A 12,841-nucleotide genomic window follows, 5' to 3' on the forward strand; every position below is an offset into this window, starting at 1 on the left:
ATTTCTTGGAACTTTCTTAAGTGTTTTTATGATTTAGTTAAAGGTTCATTGTGTAACTTTCCCGGTGGAGGATCCAGCCTCTGTTTGTCTGGATGTTTTTGCCTTGGGGCTGGAATGTGCTACAAGTACAACAGTAAAGACTTTTATTTAGTCCTGGTTCAGTCCTGGTTCAGTCCTGGTTCAGTCCTGTCCTAGTCCGGTCCTAGTCCGGTCCTAGTCCGGTCCTAGTTCTGTCTTAGGTCTGTCTTAGTCTTGGTTTAGACCTGGTTCAGTCCTGGTTCAGTCCTGGTTCAGTCCTGTTCAGTCCTGTCCTAGTCCGGTCCTAGTTCTGTCTTAGGTCTGTCTTAGTCTTGGTTTAGACCTGGTTCAGTCCTGGTTTAGTTCAGTCCTGGTTTGATCTTTAAAAGTCAAACTGTGAAACATTCCAGGCAAAGCAGTAACATCTCCATGGAAACGAGCGAGTGACAGATCAGAAAAGTTCCGCAGTGCATCTTTAGGTTTAAAAGAAAAACCCCGTCCTGCGTTTGAAGTCAGGAATTTAGCAAAACGCAAAATATCTGAACCTCAAAACTCAGAAACACGACAGGACTCGTTCAGTCTCAGGTCACGACGACCCGGGTCGCTCGGGTCGCCCGGGCCGCTCTTGTCGTTCGGGTCGCTCGGGTCGCTCGTGTCGCTCGGGTCGCTCGGGTCGCTAGTGTCGCTCAGGTCGCTCAGGTCGCTTGTGTCGCCGTGTGTCCCTCGTCTCCCACACAAAGGAGAGAACAGAGGCTCAGGAGGGTCAGATTACAGACACGTTTGACGCTTTGACTCCGAGCAGATGGCGACTGCGGCTCGGGGACCGTGGCTCACCTGTACGGCTCGTCTGTACGGCTCGTCTGTACGGCTCGTCTTAAAGGGACAGAGACGTTTAAAGATCACGCGCCAAAATGTGACGAAATGTGAAAACAGTTTCGATAAATCCTCAAGTGATGTCACACAAGTTTTGAGGTCCGGAGCCAGTTTTGAGACCTGGTTTAGTCCTGGTTCAGTCTGGTTTAGTCCTGGTTTAGTCCTGGTTTAGTCCTGGTTCAGTCCTGGTTCCTGGTTTAGTCCTGGTTTAGACACGATTCAGCCCTTGTTTTAGTCCAAGTTAAGTCCTGGTTTAGTCCTGGTTTATTCCTGGTTTAGTCCTGGTTTAGTCCTGGTTTAGTCCTGTGGTTTAGATCTGGTTTAGATCTGGTTTAGACACGGTTCAGCCCTTGTTTTAGTCCAAGTTAAATCCTGGTTCAGTCCTGATTCAGTCCTGCTTTAGTCCTGGTTTAGATCCAATTTAATCCTGGTTTAGTCCTGCTTTAGTCCTGGTTTAGTCCTGGTTTAGATCCAATTTAATCCTGGTTTAGTCCTGGTTTAGTCCTGGTTTAGTCCTGGTTTAGTCCTGAGACCCAATTTAATCCTGTTTAGTCCTGCTTTAGTCCTGGTTCTTGATTATTCTTATGTAAACCCTGAGCTCTAAATGCAAATAAAAACCAAAGCAACAACAACAACAAACAACAGAACTCACAGTCAACTTAAACATGTTCAAAAACGTCGTACAATCGTCTGGTGACAGCGCTCTGAAGGGGGAGTGACTTAGGAGAGGAGACGAAAGTAAAGGCGTCGTTTTGGGAGAATACAACATTTTCAAAACAATAAAAAAAGGTTAAAAACTGATCTAAAAACGTTCTGTTACGGTTAAGACCCGCAGAAACAAACGTCTCTTTAAAATCTGCGTCATTTATTTATACATTTGCATGTCGTTTCAGAGGCTGAGCTGAGTTTAACGTCGGACTGGAGGTTTTTCCTGGGCGGGTTTGGGCGGGTTTTTACTGATGCAAAGTGAGAGTCTTAGAGCAATGGAAGAACATGCAAATAACAACACAAGAATCTGAAGGCGAAGGTTTATAAATAGAACAAACAACAACTGAGCCGGTTTGAGGTTCAAGTCCTAATGAAGACACGGTTTGGTCCTGTTATAGTCCTTGTTTAGTCCTGGTCTAGTCCAGGTTTTGATCCAGGTTTAATTCCAACACTCAGGATACAGGAAGTGCTCCACGGTGTTTTTAAACTCCACACACCTTCATAAGAATCATCTGCATAACTTCAAATGACTTTCAGTTTCATTGTCAGTCACTTTTACTGAAGGTAAAAGGAGCCGTTAAAGTTAAAACGACCACTTCATGACGTCACAGGAGCTGTTTTCAGAACGGTGCCGGGTCCTGCACCAGTTACACGAGGAACTGGTGGATTTACCACCAATCAAAAACAAGGCCGTACAAAAACAACCATCACAGCGAGAAAATAACAATCATGGATCTCATCATCGACACCAGCGAGTGTTTGTCCTCAGGCAAATCTTTATTTATCTGCGCTGTTTTCTTTGTTTATTTTAGCGTGTGACCTGGATGAACCTGCTCACGTCGACCGCGTCGTCACAGTTCACTTGGAAAAACAAAGTTTCACTTGGACTCGTGGTCTAACAGTCAACAAGTGTGATTATTTGTCATTACAGCTGCTGCTGTCGAGCAGGACCACGAGTGGCGTCTCACTGAGGCCCGTGTGCTTGTTTGATAAATGTGCCAAAATAACTTTAAAATGCTAATTAAATAAATGTTGAAAATGACAAACATGGTCTTGATTTGGTCTCGATGAGCTCTTCTTGGACTCATCTTGGTCTCAACCTTTGTAAGTCTTTGTCTTGGTCTCGGACTGGTCTTGGTCTGGATTACTGCGCTCTTGAGTACAACACTAGAAAATGTCCTCACTGACGTCATGGGAAACAGACATGGACAAAAGAGCCTCGTCCAGCCTTTGGGAATCATCTAAAAACAGAGGCTGCATGGGCCTTTGTGCTTCGTTCATTTTGTCAAGTATCTGCGGAAAACACCAGATATGTCGTGTCGGAACAGCGGTACTAAAAAGTGTCGGAAAACTGGCACGTCTAAAAAGAGGCATGTCGTAATGAAGCGATGTAAGAATAGACGGTGAACCCCGGTGTTCCCAAACGTCTTCTGGGAACCGTGACTAAAGAGACAGTTCTGCGTAATGTTGGATCTTTAAGTTCTCGCTCTCGTCGGTCCAATCGTTTGTGGCGGTTGTTTCGTGTCGTTTTCGTGTCGTTTCGTTTCGTGTCGTTTCGTGTCGTGTCGTTTAGTGTCATTTCGTGTCATTTTGTTTCGTTTCGTGTCGTTTCGTGTTGTTTCGTGTCGTGTCGTTTCGTGTCATTTTGTGTCGTTTCGTGTCATTTTGTGTCGTTTTGTGTCGTGTCGTTTCATGTCGTTACATGTCGTTTCGTGTCGTTTCGTGTCGTGTCATGTCGTTTCGTGTCATGTCGTTTCGTGTCATGTTTCGTGTCGTCGTGTCATGTCGTTCGTGTCGTGTCGTTTCGTGTCGTTCTGTGTCATTCGTGTCATGTCGTTCGTGTCATGTCGTTTCGTGTCATGTCGTTTCGTGTCATGTCGTTTCGTGTCATGTCGTTTCGTGTCATGTCGTTCGTGTCATGTCGTTTCGTGTCATGTCATTTCGTGTCATGTCGTTCGTCATGTCGTTCGTGTCATGTCGTTTCGTGTCATGTCGTTTCGTGTCATGTCGTATCGTGTCATGTCGTTTCGTGTCATGTCATGTCGTTCGTGTCATGTCGTTTCGTGTCATGTCGTATCGTGTCATGTCGTTTCGTGTCATGTCGTTCGTGTCATGTCGTTTCGTGTCATGTCGTTGTCGTGTCATGTTGTTTCGTGTCATGTCGTATCCTGTCATGTGTCGTGTTCGTTTCGTGTCATGTCGTTTCGTGTCATGTCGTTTCGTGTCATGTTCGTGTCATGTCGTTCGTGTCATGTCGTTTCGTGTCATGTCGTTTCGTGTCATGTCATGTCGTGTCATGTCGTCGTTTCGTGTCGTGTCGTTTCGTGTCATGTCGTTTCGTGTCGTGTCGTCGTTTCGTGTCATGTCGTTTCGTGTCATGTCATGTCGTTTCGTGTCATGTCGTGTCATGTCATGTCGTTTCGTGTCATGTCATGTCATTTCGTGTCGTTTCGTGTCATGTCGTATCATGTCATGTCGTTTCGTGTCATGTCGTTTCGTGTCATGTCGTTTCATGTCATGTCGTTTCGTGTCATGTCGTTTCGTTTCGTGTCATGTCGTTTCGTTTCGTTTCGTGTCATGTCATGTCGTTTCGTGTCATGTCGTTTCGTGTCGTTCCGTGTCATGTCATTTCGTGTCATGTCGTATCGTGTCATGTCGTATCGTGTCATGTCGTATCGTGTCATGTCGTTTCGTGTCATGTCGTTTCGTGTCATGTCGTTTCGTGTCATGTCGTTCGTGTCATGTCGTTTCGTGTCATGTCGTTTCGTGTCATGTCGTTTCGTGTCGTTTCGTGTCATGTCATGTCGTGTCATGTCGTTTCGTTCCGTGTCGTTCCGTGTCGTTTCGTGTCATGTCGTTTCGTGTCATGTCGTTTCGTGTCATGTCGTTTCGTGTCATGTCGTTTCGTGTCATGTCGTTTCGTGTCATGTGTCATGTCGTTTCGTGTCATGTCTTCGTGTCGTGTCGTGTCATGTCGTTCCGTGTCGTTTCGTGTCATTCGTCGTTCGTGTCGTGTCGTTTCGTGTCGTTCCATGTCGTTTCATGTCATGTCGTTTCGTTTCGTGTCATGTCGTTCCGTGTCATGTCGTTCGTGTCATGTCGTTTCGTGTCGTCGTTGTGTCGTTCGTTTCGTGTCATGTCGTTCCGTGTCATGTCGTTTCATGTCATGTCGTGTCGTTTCGTGTCATGTCGTTCGTGTCATGTCGTTTCGTGTCATGTCGTTTCGTGTCATGTCGTTTCGTTTCGTGTCGTTCCGTGTCGTTCGTGTCATCATTTCGTTTTGTGTCATGTCGTTCCTGTCGTGTCGTTTCGTGTCATGTCGTGTCATGTCGTTTCGTGTCGTTTCGTGTCATGTCGTTTCGTTCGTATCATGTCATGTCGTATCGTGTCGTTTCGTTTCGTTTCGTTCCGTGTCGTTTCGTGTCATGTCATTTCGTTTGTGTCATTTCGTTTCTGTCGTGTCGTTTCGTGTCATGTCGTTTCGTTTCGTATCATGTCATGTCGTATCGTGTCATGTCGTTTCGTGTCGTGTCGTTCCGTGTCATGTCGTTTCGTGTCGTGTCGTTCCGTGTCATGTCGTGTCGTTCCGTGTCATGTCGTTTCGTGTCATGTCGTGTCGTTTCGTGTCATGTCGTGTCGTTTCGTGTCATGTCGTGTCGTTTCGTGTCATGTCGTTTCGTGTCATGTCGTTTCGTGTCGTTCGTTTCGTGTCGTTTCGTGTCATGTCGTGTCGTGTCGTGTCGTTTCGTGTCATGTCGTGTCGTGTCGTGTCGTGTCGTGTCGTTTCGTGTCGTTTCGTGTCATGTCGTGTCGTTTCGTGTCGTTTCGTTCATGTGTCATGTCGTTCGTCGTGTCGTTTCGTGTCATGTCGTGTCGTTTCGTGTCATGTCGTGTCGTTTCGTGTCATGTCGTGTCGTTTCGTGTCATGTCGTCGTGTCGTGTCGTGTCGTGTCATGTCATGTCGTGTCATGTCATGTCGTGTCATGTCGTTTCGTTTCGTGTCATGTCGTTTCGTGTCATGTCGTATCATGTCATGTCGTTCCGTGTCATGTCATGTCGTATCATGTCATGTCATTCGTGTCGTGTCGTGTCGTGTCGTGTCATGTCATGTCATGTCGTGTCATGTCATGTCGTATCATGTCGTTCGTTTCGTGTCATGTCGTTCCGTGTCATGTCATGTCGTGTCGTGTCGTTCCGTGTCATGTCGTTTCGTGTCATGTCGTTTCGTGTCATGTCATGTTTCGTGTCATGTCGTGTCGTTCGTGTCATGTCGTGTCGTGTCATGTCATGTCGTTTCATGTCATGTCGTTCATGTCATGTCATGTCGTGTCATGTCATGTCATGTCGTGTCGTGTCGTGTCGTTTCGTGTCATGTCGTGTCATGTCATGTCGTCCGTGTCATGTCATGTTTGTTTCGTGTCATGTCGTGTCGTGTCATGTCGTGTCGTTTCGTGTCATGTCATGTCGTTTCGTGTCATGTCGTTTCGTTTCGTGTCATGTCGTATCATGTCATGTCGTATCGTGTCATGTCATGTCGTTTCGTGTCATGTCGTTTCGTGTCATGTCGTTTCGTTTCGTGTCATGTCATGTCGTTTCGTGTCATGTCGTTCGTTTCGTGTCATGTCGTATCATGTCATGTCGTTCCGTGTCATGTCATGTCGTTTCGTGTCGTGTCATGTATGTCGTATCATGTCATGTCATGTCATGTCGTGTCATGTCATGTCGTATCATGTCATGTCGTTCCGTGTCATGTCATGTCTCTCACCTTGGAGTCGTAGGCAGATTGCTGGATGACCTCGGGGGCCATCCAGAACGGCGTCCCCACAAACGTCTCCCTCTTGATCTGAGTGTCCGTGAGTTGCCCGGCGACGCCGAAGTCCGCCAGCTTCACCTGCCCGTGCTCCGACAGAAGCACGTTAGCCGCTACGGACGACAAAAATACAAACAATTAAACAAAAATACAAACAAAAACACAATTAAAGACGTTGTGCCTGATTTATTTTATTTTTATTTTCTTAAAACATGTAACTTTCTGGTGGAACGTTCGTAACCCGCTTGTTTCTTTAGAAATGTTATTTTGTCTAGAATGTCCCCCAGTGTGGCATTAAACTCATCTGTTTCTATTTAGACAATCCACATGCCTCCAGACCAAGTTACAGGTCAGATCTGTGGAGCGGCGAGTCACTCACTGGAGGAACGCATGTTATTTGCATTTTTTGTCCTCTGCATTTGACCCGTCCTTTCAGGAGCAGTGGGCAGCACATGGGGCGACCGGGGACCCATCTGGACTTGGTCAGGACTTGGGCTTGAGTCAGGGCTTGGACTTGGTCAGGACTTGGTCAGGACTTGGTCAGGGCTTGGACTTGGTCAGGACTGGACTTGGTCAGGGCTTGGACTTGGACAGGGCTTGGACTTGGTCAGGGCTTGGTCGGGACTTGGTCAGGGCTTGGACTTGGTCAGGACCTGGACTTGGTCAGGGCTTGGACTTGGTCAGGGCTTGGACTTGGTCAGGGCTTGGTCAGGACTTGGTCAGGACTTGGTCAGGACTTGGTCAGGACTTGGTCAGGACTTGGACTTGGTCAGGACTTGGACTTGGTCAGGGTTTGGTCGGGGCTTGGACTTGGTCGGGACTTGGACTTGGGTCAGGGCTTGGACTTGGTCAGGGCTTGGACTTGGTCAGGGCTTGGACTTTGGTCAGGGCTTGGACTTGGTCAGGACTTGGACTTGGTCAGGACTTGGTCAGGACTTGGATTTGGTCAGGACTTGGATTTGGATTTGGTCAGGACTTGGTCTTGGTCAGGGCTTGGGCTTGGTCTTGGACTTGGTCAGGACTTGGACTTGGTCAGGACTTGGACTTGGTCAGGACTTGGACTTGGTCAGGATTTGGTCAGGACTTGGTCAGGACCTGGACTTGGTCAGGACTTGGTCAGGGCTTGGACTTGGTCAGGACTTTGGTCAGGACTTGGTCAGGTTTTGGTCAGGACTTCCTTAGCTGCAGATTAGGACCTGTCTTGGGTTGATGGGGTAAACCAGTGGGGCCAAACTCTGACCTCCAGCTGCTTGTAGAAAATATCTTCGTCCTGGGGCAGGGCCGTTTGTTCTCAAATACACGGAATATTTAACAAGTAGGTGTGTGTGAAACGGCAATAAAAAAATCTAATTAAGATCTGACTCCCATTTTACAAGAGTCTTTAAATGTAATATTCAACCACACAGGCTTTACCAAGAAGAACGTCAAAATCATGTGAAAATCAAGGTCACGTCAAAGTTTTAAAGGTCTTATATTACTGAAAAACTGACTCTTGTGAGATTTACAACACCAAACATTAGAACATAGATCAGAAAATAGTGTTCAGATGTTGTATAATCACAGTGGAGCAAAGGATCATGGTCTCTGTAGTTCCCTCTGGCGACAGTTCAGTCTCGCAGTATTGGGACTCGTACCTTTAATGTCGCGGTGGATCTTCCTCTCCGAGTGGAGGTAGTCCAGCCCCTTCAGAATCTCCTTCAACATGGTGGCGATCTGAGTCTCGTCGAAGGGTCCGGCTCGTAACTGAGGAAACACAAAAACACACGAGAGAGTCTTTAATCTGATTTTTACGTTATTTATTCACACAGGAGACGTCAAAATATGAAGCAACATACAGTATTTACATAGAACTTGAAACTTTTTTTGTTTTTTTGCTCAGTTTTTCCCGTGAAAACAGAGACACAAGAGGCTGCACATGGACATTTGAGAAGCAGCAGGTTTTTTTTACACCATGTGGCAGAAGATCTTCCAGTGGAAACACTTTGAGGGAATGAACACGAGTGTTGGACTGAGTGAAATTAGCTGAACAGTGTTGGGGAAGTGACTTTTAACTCTCTCCAGGCAGACGTTGCAGATTTGCAACAGCTAAATGCCAATGACCTACTTACTCCAAATCCATATTTTATTAACTTTTTTTACTCTGGAGCCTTTTTTCACATCCGTGCTGATAAACGTGGACGATGCAGACTGTGTAAGAACGACTACACACAAACAAACAACCAGAAGTGTAAAGTTCTTTTGTTGTTTATAAAGGATAAAAAATGTTTCTTGGAGCAACACATGAAAAAGTGCTGTTGTTGTGCCGCTGTAAAACTGTTACACTGAGCTTTATGTTTTCATCGTTATGAAAAGTGGTTTAAACATAAAGTTATTGTTCATATCATTTTCAGTCTTCAGTGTTAATTTATCACCGGACCAAATCTGCAACATCTGAAACGTCCCAGACACACTGATGTGAAAGTGTCTCTCAAACAAAAAGTCAGGATTGTATATTACTACACATATGATCATTTTCCCCAAATATCAGATTTTTTCCTGTTACTAAAATTTTATTTGAGCCTGAGAGGATTAAAAAGTCGTGTTTGCTCGTTACGTGTTACTTCTTAAAGTAATCCCTTACTTTACTTAGTTACTCTCTATGAAAAGTCACTTTTTACGTTCCTCGTTACTTGATCTGAGGATAAACACGACAGGAGAGCGACAGTCGACAAGAACCGTGAGGGAAAGAAGAAAAGAAGTTTGCAGAGAGTCAAGAGGAAGTGAAACTGTTCAGAGTAAACGGGTCGGGTCAGTCTGTCCTCAGCTCAGCGGGGGGGGGGGGGGGGCCTCTGCTCAGGGGCCGACCCGCGTACACAGAAAAGTAACGCTGCACCGAATTGAAAAAGGAACTATGTTTCATTACCAAATTTTAGGGCTGGGCGATATGGATCAAAAAATATATCTCAATATATTTTGCTATATCTCGATATACGATAAATATCTCCATATATGTTCAAGAAAAAATAACCCCCTAAAACTGAAAACTACAAAAACAAATCTGCCAAATTCCACAAGGTCCTTTTTTTTAATTGAAGTGTAAGAGGTCGACAGTTCATACAGGAACATTTAAGATTACAAAAAACCCTAATTACATAAATAATAATTTAACTGGAAAATAAAAGAAATAATATATATTTCCTCTTTTAATTCATAAATAAAACAACTCAACACAAGCTCATCTTTGTATTAACTCTGTTATCCAAACCAGAACCAGAACCATGAGCTCCTTTAGCAGAAGAAGCTCAGGATGTTCCTTATTTCAATAGATCCATGTTATTATCCAGCGTCAGGATCTGAGGTTTAATCCCACAATCCACTGCAGATCAAACCCAACGTTTCCAAACACTGTTGTACAAGTGACACTGCAGCAGATTATTAATTTAAATCTTCTGCATAAATAAACTTTACATTGCTAAACTTTACAATATATAAAGTATAACGACTCTAGAGCCACATCAGCCTGTTTGCGATAATAATGTGTTTAATGCAGTTTTGCGCACGTGCGTTTACATTTTACAGAAATGAAACTTAAGCACATGGCTCATTTGCATAAACAGTGCACTCGTTTAGCTTCTTTCGGGCTAAAGGACGCGACTTGGTGGAACATGAGGATGTGCTGCTGATGTTCTTGCCTGTAAATGGTGGAAAAGGTTTGTGGCGCTAGAAGTTTTTCACTGGCACCAACTTTCAGCGTTCAGGACGACAGTGACGAGTGAAGGAGACACGAGCAACAAAATCAGGGAGGCGACGAGAGAGAAGGAAAACAAGCGAAGCGACGAAATCAGAATTGAATCTAAGCATTATATCGATATATACGATATGTCAGAATTCATATCGAGTTTAAAAACTATCTCGATATATTTAAAATATCGATATATCGCCCACCCCTACCAAATTTTCAGTAGCGGCGTGTTACAGTATTTTTACCCGTTAAAAATAGTTTCATTACCGAAACGCATCACAACAACACTGTCCATGAAAACAGTTTTTAAGAGGCTGGATAAAGAGACAGTTACCATCTCAACAGATACATACAGTCAACAAATATAATATTATAATATGTGTAAATGTTTTACTAATGAAACGAAAGGAGATTTTTAGAGACTGATGTAAATGTTTGTTTTATGTTTTAATGAAGGATGTTGAGTGTCTAATTGTTTTAACTCCCCTTCCCCTGGCTGCTCTGTCATGTCCAGGCCGACACTGTAAATAAGAAATTGTTCTTAAAGGTTGTATAGAGGATTTTCCAAGGAACGAGAAATCCAGCGACTGTTTGTCCTTTTTCAAATGTTGCGCATGCATGTTTTTTTGGTCATCATAATTACAAGGCGACTGCATCTCTATAATCTATCATTGACAATTTGAAACAAAAAAAAATCCTCCATACAACCTTTAATGTTTTGCCTGGTAAAATAAAGGTTAAATAAATAAATAATAATATAATATCATAACGATATTAAACCTACAAGCTGCAAAATGAGTAAAAAACAGACGTCGTTGGATCTGTTTATTATATTTACACAATATCACAGTTTTTGTGTTTATCTGCCACACCTTAAAGTCCGCTCCACTAAAAAAAGTTTGGGGATCAGTGCGGTAAAGGACATGCTGGTGAAGCTGGTGAACGTGTTTAAACACAAAACAACAGAGAAATAAAACTGAAGTCGTTAGTATCAGTGTTTGCACAACACACGGGTCCTGTTGCTCAAATCATTTTACTTTTTGTTTTGTAATCACAGCGTCGAAAAACAGATTAGCAGCTTTCATAGGTGTTTTTTTTCCTAAGATAAAGTCAAAATTTTGTCGATGCTGCTGCTGCTTATATTCAGGTGCACTCAATAGTCCAGAAAATACGGTAATGGGGCAACAGACCCTTTTGTCCCTCGCCTGTTTACGGCTCTGCTTAATCAAATGAAACACAAAACACACACCGAAGTTCTTTTAGAGGTGCAAATGCAATGAGCAGTAAAATAAAAGTTAAAAAAAATGCGATGTTCAAAAACTTTTTTTTTTTTTTACATTTCGGCAAAAAAAAAAAAAAATTGAACTTGCTTGAAAATGTGTCTGAAAAAGGCTTTTTTTTTTTTTCTACTTTTATTCTACTGAAGCAAAGTGCAAAGTGTGGAGACATTTTCAGGAACACATTTATAATAATCCATATTTCCAGAACATTCTAAGACAATTTCCCACGCGTTTCTTTTTTGTTTTTATAAGTTGTGGTTATTCTCCAGGTTTTCCAGAATTTCCAGGACGCGCGGGAACCCTGAAAACCGCATCGATACTCAAGAGTTTTGAACCAGTTTCGACAGAAGAACCAACAAAAGAACCGACCTGCGAATCTTGTGCAACGATTTAACCCCGAAGTCGTCGTTACATCATCAAAAAAAATGGAAAAGTCCGTGGGCTGTTTATCGTTTATTTAAATCAAAACAGGATCAGACACGACGGAGACTTCGTTCAAATGCGACGAGTCCCGTCCCACGTTGGATCCCTGTTGGAGACTTTTCAAAGATTTGGATCCAAGTTTCTCTGAACAGGTTTAGTCTTGAGTTTAGCCCACGAACAAACGCAAGATTAAACAAAATCATCACACAAGTACAGCAGATTTTATTTAGATTATGACACAAAACGGACTCTCGTGAGGTTTAAGTCGAGTTCTAATGTTGTTTACTTGTCAAAAACATGTCTGGAGTTGTGTTTTGTTTCATTCACACGTTTGAGTAACTCTTTATTATTAGTCTGTTCCACCTTGTGATGTCACGAAGTGCTGTTTTTTCACGTGAACAGCTCCTTTTTTTAAATTTTTTTTATCTTTAGTTCAGTAGAGATCGGCGATTCCAGGACCGAAATGATCCAAGTGATTCTGGTGAAGGTGTGTGGAGTTTAAAAACACAGCAGAGCACTTCCTGTCTCACCACATGATGACATCACAAGGTGGAACAGAGCGTTTTCAGTTCGAGAGAAGAACTCTTTTTTTTTTTTTTTTATGTGCTCTTCAGATGTTCGCACCTTTACTACGAGATGGAGCTGAGCGATTTTAAGAAAAATTCGAGTTGTGATTTTTCTGGCAGATATTGAGATTTCAATTTCATGATCCAAGATTTTATTCAAATAAGTTTCAGTGCCCATCAATGTTTTCAAACATCACAGGAACTTATGTCAGACCAGAGTCCTGCACCGACGATTTGACGCCGGATCAGTTTATGGAGACAATAAGAGCTGTGATTGGTCGTTTCTACCGTTGCTCAACACACATTTCCTGTTCTCTGTTTTCCTTTCTTTAAATATACATTGAGTAATAATGTGTTTAATGCAGATTTGACACATTTGTTTACGTTTTACAGAAACTAAACTTAAAACCACATGACTCATTTGCATAAACGATAAGCTCTG

The 12,841-nt window shown here is 43.4% G+C and overlaps 1 protein-coding gene across 5 annotated transcripts in view; it reads right to left on the reverse strand.

Moving 5' to 3' along the window:
* stk26 (serine/threonine protein kinase 26) overlaps positions 1-12,841 on the reverse strand; it is a 58,430-nt gene that overhangs the window by 14,722 nt on the left and 30,867 nt on the right. For all 5 annotated transcript variants that reach the window (XM_055156740.1, XM_055156741.1, XM_055156742.1 and 2 more), the window contains 2 exons: positions 8,044-8,152; positions 6,365-6,522 (listed from right to left, as the gene is read on the reverse strand). In XM_055156740.1, coding sequence (XP_055012715.1) covers positions 6,365-6,522; positions 8,044-8,152 — 267 coding nt within the window. The remainder of the gene's footprint in view (positions 1-6,364; positions 6,523-8,043; positions 8,153-12,841) is intronic.

Source organism: Boleophthalmus pectinirostris, unplaced genomic scaffold (assembly GCF_026225935.1).
Source record: "Boleophthalmus pectinirostris isolate CB_2022bp ecotype Guang Dong unplaced genomic scaffold, ASM2622593v1 HiC_scaffold_20, whole genome shotgun sequence".
Taxonomy (NCBI): Eukaryota; Metazoa; Chordata; class Actinopteri; order Gobiiformes; family Gobiidae; genus Boleophthalmus; species Boleophthalmus pectinirostris.